The sequence below is a fragment of the Colobus angolensis genome, unplaced genomic scaffold (genome assembly GCF_000951035.1).
Source record: "Colobus angolensis palliatus isolate OR3802 unplaced genomic scaffold, Cang.pa_1.0 Scaffold283, whole genome shotgun sequence".
In the NCBI taxonomy this organism is placed as follows: domain Eukaryota; kingdom Metazoa; phylum Chordata; class Mammalia; order Primates; family Cercopithecidae; genus Colobus; species Colobus angolensis.
Genome location: NW_012116077.1, coordinates 1,666,727 through 1,675,154, shown reverse-complemented (window position 1 = coordinate 1,675,154; position 8,428 = coordinate 1,666,727). Strand labels below are relative to the sequence as shown.

The 8,428-nt window shown below is 40.1% G+C and overlaps 1 protein-coding gene across 4 annotated transcripts in view; it reads right to left on the bottom strand.

The window, feature by feature from the left end:
- SLC9A6 (solute carrier family 9, subfamily A (NHE6, cation proton antiporter 6), member 6) overlaps positions 1–8,428 on the bottom strand; it is a 71,172-nt gene that overhangs the window by 56,890 nt on the left and 5,854 nt on the right. For 3 of the 4 annotated variants that reach the window (XM_011948764.1, XM_011948763.1, XM_011948766.1), the window contains 4 exons: positions 4,794–4,993; positions 1,986–2,063; positions 1,611–1,687; positions 883–995 (listed from right to left, as the gene is read on the bottom strand). In XM_011948764.1, the coding sequence (XP_011804154.1) occupies positions 883–995; positions 1,611–1,687; positions 1,986–2,063; positions 4,794–4,993 (468 nt within the window). The remainder of the gene's footprint in view (positions 1–882; positions 996–1,610; positions 1,688–1,985; positions 2,064–4,793; positions 4,994–8,428) is intronic. The other variant, XM_011948765.1, reaches the window with a different exon arrangement.

The following is an 8,428-nucleotide window of genomic DNA, read 5'->3' as shown; positions in this document are numbered from 1 at the left end:
AAAAAAAAAAAAAAGATGATTAACTTACAAGGTTAAAAAGCAAAACAAAATGAACTTCAACGAGTCTTAATGCATGCTAAAAGAAAACTTCCATGCTTAGTTCAAAAACATCAGTCTATGTTCCTACCCTAACCTTTCCATTCTGTATCTTCTCCAAATTCCTAATTTGAATGTAGCTGTTAAGTTTACCAATACTCTATTAGGAAAACTAAAACCTAACTCAGTACAATTAAAATCATTCTGGAACACAACTTTTAGAAGATCTGACACTAAAAGTACAGGGGAACAAGTTGTGTTAATATTAAACAAACAACTGTATAATCATAAAGTCAATTTTATAAAAACAATTCTTTAATGTATATTAAAGTCCTCCAATGACTCCAAATCAAACCTGTATTAGCACAACTGCCTTCTAACAATCATTTTTAAATATTTTTTCTTACTGTTAAATGCATACAGCTGAATAGAAACAGAAAGATTTTTAGGGAACTGGTTTTCTAAAAGCTTGAAAGGAAACATATAATTACTACCCATTTAAACTAATCTATAATCTAGTTCATCTTCTTCTATACCCAGTCACTAGGGATAAAGACCAACACGAATTTCTGAAGAAAGTACCTTACAGTCCTTGTTGAAACAGCATCAACTTGTGGACCAGTAATAGGCAAATGTAATAAAAACAAAAAAAGTAAAAGGAAAACAAATTTGTGCTGAAGCCAAAAGGAATCGTGAATTTTGTTTTTTCCTCCACAATTAGAAAGTATAGTACTAAGGAAGTACCTAATCATGAATTCTACACCTCAAAGAAAGAAAAAACCCACATGTATTTGACTGCAAAACAATGTACCTCAAATATGTAAACTCCACTCATACAAAACATACCTGGATCAGTTGCTGATACAATGGCACCAAACAGTAGGCAATCTGTAAAGTAAAAATCTCCTGCAAGTTGTCCCGTTACCTTCATCAGCGTTACACAGCCATACATTATTGACCTGTTCAATAAACACAGTCCTACTTTAGAAAAAAATATCAACTGTTAAAAAAATTAGGATAAAGTAAGAATAAGAAGATGGGTTTACTGTAGTAATTTGTGACTAATCCCAAATTTAATTCATGTCATTGAAATATGGTAATACTTTGGTCTTAAGGAAAATTCAAATAACTTATTACCTATGGGATTACTGCAAAAGTCTTTAGACTCAGTCAGGAATATAACACTACATAAATCAAAAATATATGATTTTAAAATTATAATTTGGGCCGGGCGCGGTGGCTCAAGCCTGTAATCCCAGCACTTTGGGAGGCCGAGACGGGTGGATCACGAGGTCAGGAGATCGAGACCATACTGGTAACACAGTGAAACCCCGTCTCTACTGAAAAAAAAAACACAAAAAACTAGCCGGGCGAGGTGGCGGGCGCCTGTAGTCCCAGCTAGTCGGGAGGCTGAGGCAGGAGAATGGCTAAACCCGGGAGGCGGAGCTTGCAGTGAGCTGAGATCGGGCCACTGCACTCCAGCCTGGGCGACAGAGCGAGACTCCGTCTCAAAAAAAAAAAAAAAAAAATTATAATTTGAAGGCTACAAAGTATTTTAAGCTTCAAATACTTACCCAATAACGAAACAAGAAATTGCTGTTCCAAGAAAAGCGTATGCTAGGATAGACCCGAGATTTCGAAAAAAATGTCTCTGACAAAAAAAAAAAAATAGTTACACTGTTAGAATACTTACCAGTTATTTGAAAAAGAAAAGGTTTTCTATGCTACGCTAATAGTAAATGCATTATTCACTAGGATTAAATGCATTATTCACTAGGATAAATAAGAGAAAGCATTCTTGTACAGGTATAAATTTTAACATCTAAAAAGGGTATGGAGAGGAGAAAGGAGGGAATCTGGAAAGAACAGCCCATTTCTGAAGTGTCAAATATTACAAAGCCCACAGAGTTTCAGATTATTCAAAGTATATGAAAGACAAAAGGACTTACCCTTTTCAGGCTATAACCTGCATAAAATATGATAGGAGGAAGTAATATGTTGAAAAATACTTCTGGATCAAAAGTAACCTGTTAAAATAAAGAGTTCTTTTAGATCAATTCCCTAGAAGACCTCATATTCCATTATCAAATAATCAAAAAGAAAAATTACTAAATGTTAAACTAGTCAAAGGCAAGAACATTACTGTGTTAACTTTAAAAGATTTCATATAGGATAGCTTCTGCTCTACTTCTCAACCAAACGACCAGGAGATAGCATTGGAACAATCAGTTAAGGCCTATCTGTGGAAGGTGTATTAAAATACTATGTGATTAAAAAATGTTTCAGGAGGCTGAGGCAGGAGAATTGCTTGAACCTGTGAGGCAGAGGCTATAGTGAGCTGAGATTGCACCACCGCACTCCAGCCTGGGTGACAGAGCAAGACTCCAGCTAAAAAACAAACAAAAAGTTAAAAATAGGGCCAGGCGCAGTGGCTCACACCTGTAATCCCAGCACTTTGGGAGGCCAAGGTGGGTGGATCACCTGAAGTCAGGAGTTCAAGACCAGCCTAGCCAACATGGTGAAACCCCATCTCTACTAAAAATACAAAAATTAGCTGGGTGTAGTGGCACGTGCCTGTAATCCCAGCTACTCAGGAGGCTGAGGCAGGAGAATCACTTGAACTCAGGAGGCAGAGATTGCAGTGAGCCAAGATCGTGCCAGTGCATTCCAGCCTGGGCAAAAGAGTGAGACTTTGTCTCAAAAAATAAATAAGAGAAAGCATGAACATTATTTTTGCTTTAAATAAAAGAAACCTGGCTGGGTACAGTGGCCCATGCCTGTAATCCCAGCACTTTGGGAGGCCGAGGCAGGTGGATCACTTGAGGTCAGGAGTTCGAGACCTGCCTGACTGACATGGCAAAACCCCATCTCTATTAAAAATATAAAATTAGCCAGGTATGGTGGTGCATGCCTGTAATCCCCGCTACTCGGGAGGCTGAGACAGGAGAAATGCTTGAACCTGGGAGGCAGAGGAGTTGCAATCGTGCCACTGCACTCCAGCTCGGGCAACAAGCGCGAAACTCCGTCCCAAAAATAAATGAATGAATGAATGAAACCCCAAACTGGTAATATAAAACTTAAGAGTACAGTATTATTGTTGGCAAAAAGAAACAGACTTCTTAAATAGATAACATCTCTAAAGGTGTATAATATTGTAGTAAAAAGTTTCTGTACAGCTCAGATTTCTACTTCCGATAGTCCACTCATTGTAAGACCTAGTCACCATAAAAATGTAAATGCCCCCCTCTGTTCATAAGGCTGCAGCAGAATGTGACATGAACACAAAGCAGCTACACACAAACCCATGCTAAAACTTCATTTACTAAAACTTGTAAGGAATTGGAATTTTCCACAGGTGGAAAGAACTCTTGCTGCAAGGTAAACCTCAAGTTCATATGAAATTTTAAAAGCATTAAATATGGTCAGAAACACAACCAAGTAGCTATAAAAGTCAAGTCCAGCCTGTACTCCTAGCACTTTGGGAGGCTGAGGTGGGTGGTTCGCCTGAGCCCAGGAGTTTGAGATGAGCCTAGACAACATGGTGAAACCCCAGCTCTACTAAAAATACAAAAATTAGTTGGGTATGGTGGCATGCGCTTGTAGTCTGAGTTACTAAGGAGGCTGAGGTTGGAGAGTCGCCTGAGCCTGGGAGGCAGGGGTTGCAGAGAGCTGAGATCGTGCCACTACACTCCAGCCTGGGTGACAGAGTAAAACCCTATGTCAAAAAAAAAAAAAAAAAGTCATCCTGCCAGTGTAGCAGACAGAAGTGAAGGCAAATAGCAAAGGGCAGGAGAAAACAAAGAGATATGAGCAAAGTGGCACTGAGAAATATCATGATAAACCTATGAGGGAGACAGGAGAAAGCAGCTCCAGGGAAGGCTGGGAGCCAGTACAACTGCAACCCAAACTCTAACATAAAGCTTTATGCACAGCATGGTACAATAACTCAGACTCACACTTAGGGCCCCTGAAGTTGTGTCAGATTGTGAATCAAAGAAAGATTAAATTGTGATCAGTATAGAATACAAGCAAGGCAAGAAAGAACTGAAAGAAATATTAATAGAATATTTTAGGTATTATCAAATAAAGCCAATGTGCTGAAGTACTATAAAACTATAAGGATCGGCTGGGCACAGTGGCTCACACCTGTAATCCCAGCACTTTGGGAGGCCGAGGTGGGGGAATCACTTGAGGTCAGGAGTTGGAGACCAGCCTGGCCAACATGGTAGAACCCCGTCTCTACTAAAACATACAAAAATTAGCCGGGCGTGGTGGTAGGCGCCTGTCATCCCAGCTACTTGGGAGGCTGAGGCAGGAGAAGTGCTTGAACCCAGGAGGCAGACGCTGCAGTGAGCCGCACCACTGCACTCTAGCCTGGGTGACAGAGTGAGACTCCATCTCAGAAAAAATAAAACAAATAAATAAAAAGAAAAAGAAAACTATAAGGACCATCTGCAAATGGAAAGAAACGCTTATAAATTCTGCTTAACTCAATCCCAGTCTCCGTTTATCACAACACGCTGTAAACAACCCAGAGTGAAACAAAAAGAGTTATACTACTTAGCCTCAATCAGAAAATGAGTTGTACAGGCATATCCATTTCCTTACATTATTACATTTGTTAATTCAGGTTTTACTCCATTTAAAAAGACTCATTATTTTAAATATCATTAAAAATCCATTACTTATTTTCTCCTGAATCATTTTGCTGCTAGTTAGACACAAAAAAGATTCAAACATTTCCTTTAAGGACTTACCTTTCTAAGCATTTCATTATCTTGAACATTATTGAGTTCATGTGAACTAATCTCTCCTTTCAGCGTATACTCATAAAATTTTCCACTAACATTTACCAGTAAGGTAGTTGGACTTGACTGCACTTCACAGCTCAGGGTCACATTATTTACATCACTCGGAACGTGAATGCCATACCGAAGCACAAGGCCCACCAAAAGACCTGGAAAAAAGAACAACATAAGCTCTTCTTGCCAACAGAGACCACTTCTTTTGTACCCCACGCATAACTATGAATAAGAGAAAATCTCTTATGGTAGTTCCCTGTAGGTGAGAACTGATTTTTAGATGGAAAGCAGTTACGTTTTAAAGTATTACTAAATTCATAAAACAAACAGCCCAGTCTTCATATAATCCAGTGAAACAGGAGAGAAAAACATCCCCTAGGACAGCAGCACAGATCGCTGTATTTCTAGATCAATATCTAAACAAGTAATGAGGAAGGTAACAAAAGGAGAAAATATCTTCACATCATCTGTAGACAGAATATACTCCAATATGTCCCAACTCGACAGTGCAATCATGTTAGAAATGTGTTTTCTGGCCAGGCGCGGTGGCTCATGCCTGTAATCTTAGCACTTTGGGAGGCCGAGATGGGCGGATTGCCTGAGAGCTCAGGGGTTCGAGACCAGCCTGGGAAAAATGGTGAAACCCCATCTCTACTAAAACACAAAAAATCAGCCGGGCGTGGTGGCGGGTGCCTGTAATCCCAGCTACTCAGGAGGCTGAGGTGTGAGAATTGCTTGCACCCAGGAGGCAGAAGTTGTAGTGAGCCGAGATCATGCCACTTCATTATAGCCTGGGCAACAAAGCAACACTCTGTCTCAAAAAAATAAAAAATAAAAAATAAATAAAACAGAAAAAGAAAAAGAAATGTGTTTTTCACCTCCATCCATCAATTTATAAGACTTAAACAACGCACTTCGTAAATTTATTCCCAAAGCACATGGTTGGCCAAATAATGCACATTTAACAAATTGAAAACTCAATAATATTTGTAGGTTGATTGAGTTCTTCTACTTCTAAAAGATCAGATTTTAATTTTAAATTATCTGCTTCAAAATCAAAACATGGAATAGAAGTCCTGAATCTGGCACTATGACATCAACAGATTGCTAAGATTATACCTGGATCATCCTATTGACATTCAAATATGCACAATGTTCTAGGTACTATAAAACTAATTTTTTTATTTTTTTCTGAGATGGAATCTTGCTCTGTTGCCCAGGCTGGAGTACAGTGGCATGATCTCAGCTCACTGCAACCTCTGCCTCCTGGGTCCAATCAATTCTCCTGCCTCAGCCTCCCGAGTAGCTGGGATTATAGGCGCACACCACCACGCCTGGCTAATTTTTGTATTTTTAGTAGAGATGGGGTTTCACCATGTTGGCCAGGCTGGTCTCAAACTCCTGACCTTGTAATCCATCCACCTCGGCCTCCCAAACTGCTGGGATTACAGGCGTGAGCCACCATGCCCAGCCCTATAAAACCACATTGATCGACTGTAATTGTTTAATAATGGCTTTACTGATATCTAATTCAAACATCAAAAGTTTATCCTTTTAAACTGTACAATTCAGTGGTCTTTAGTATATTCACGAAGTTGGATATCAATCACCACTATCTAATTCTAGAACATTTTCATCCCTCCAAAAAGAACCTCACACCTACTAGCAGTCACTCTCCATTCCCCCCATGCCCGAATCCAAGGTCCCTGCAACCAGTCATCTACTTTCTTTCTTTATGGACCTGCCTTTTCTAGACATTTCATATAAATGAACTCCTACAATATATGGCCTTTTGTGTCTGACTTCTCTCACTCAGCATAATATTTTTAAGGTTTATCTACGTTGTAGCATGGATCAGAACCTCATTTACTTTTATGGCCAAATGATATTTCATTGTATGGACATACCTCAACTATAAATAAAACCTAAACTTCTGGAACTTTCCTTAACTCCAAGATGCATAGTATACCACTACTAGCTGCATTTTACCTTCCTATTGCCTTTCATTCTGACTAGCCAGCCATTCTTTTAATATATGAATGAGTGTATTATGCTAGGTAGGCCTCCAGGGTTCAGAGATGAAAACAAGGTCCCTCCTTCAAGGAAAACTCGGACAATCATAATGCTATATATATATATACATACACACACACACGTACACACACACACACACACACACGGTATTATAAAAACAGAAAAGAGACAACTACCCAAGCCTGGGGGAGTAAGACATTAGGGAAGTCTTTCCGGAGATGTCACCTGGGCAGGTAACAAACTAGAAGAAATGGGTATATTCCAAGTAGGGGAATAGTAGTACATATCCAGTCAAGGATGGAGAGAACACAGCCCGTCTAGTGAATCAAGGAGTTCAGTATGGCCGGCTTATAAAGTGACAAGAGTTGAGGTTTGAAAGATTGGCAGGAGTTGAATCATAAAAGATCTTATCTGTTGGGGAAGGGAATTTGAAGTTTATCCCAAAAGTAAAATGAAGTCATAGAAAGCAGAGGCTTGATATCAGATTTCTACTTTAGAAAGACTGGCCTAGACTAGAGAGGGTCTAAAAGGCTAGATACAGGGCTACTGCAGGCATTCAGGCAATAGGAGTTTAGGTCCTAACCTAAGAGAGTACTGACAGGAGGGGAGAAGGATTTTAAGAAGGTATTGTATTTTAGTAAGATTTATTGACTGAGTAGAATAGACTGTGAGGAAGGGAGATGAAAGACTAAGAGGAACCTTAATTGACTTGGTACCAGGTAGGTAAGTTGGCCTGAGCACTGAGGGGGATAGCAAGGCCATTCAATGAGGTAAGGAACATATACAGATGAACAGATTTACAGGGGAAAAGGCTACGTTCGGTTTTGGACAGGTTGAGTTGGATGTACCTGTGACACATGCATAGTTGAGTATATGGCATCTGGAGCTAAAGCCGGAGGTCTCAACTGGAGATATACACTGTGCAGTCATAAGATGGTTGAAGTCAGATGTAGATGAGATCGCCAGGGGAGCAAATAAAATGGGAAGAAGACTATGATATAGATCTGGGGTTTGATCTATTAATAGCCAACATTAAGGGGCTGCTAGAGGAGAAGGAGCTGATGAAGCAGTCTGAGAAGGAAAACCCACAGGAGTAGAAAAAAAAAGGAACCAGTGGTGGCAAAGTCAGGAAGAAAGGGAAAAAATTCATTTTTGAGAAGGAAGTGATAAAAACTATCAAATGCTACAGTAAAGTCAAGTAAGGCAGGCATTAGAAGTATCCATTAGGTTTAGCAACAAAGAGACCATAGGTGACCTCGATAAGAGCAGTTTCAGTGGAGTAGTGGGGGTGGAAACCAGACCCAAGTGAGAAGTGATGAAGCAGAAACGAAGAAGTATAAGAGCAGTAGTTGCCAGCCGGGCACAGTGGCTCACACCTGTAATCCTAGCACTATGGGAGGCCGAGGCGGGTGGATCACTTGAGGTCAAGAGTTCGAGACCAGCCTGGCCAACAAGGTGAAACCTCGTCTCTACTAAAAATACAAAAATTAGCTGGGCGTGGTGGCGGGCGCCTGTAATCCCAGCTACTTGGGAGGCTGAGGCAGGAGAATTGCTTG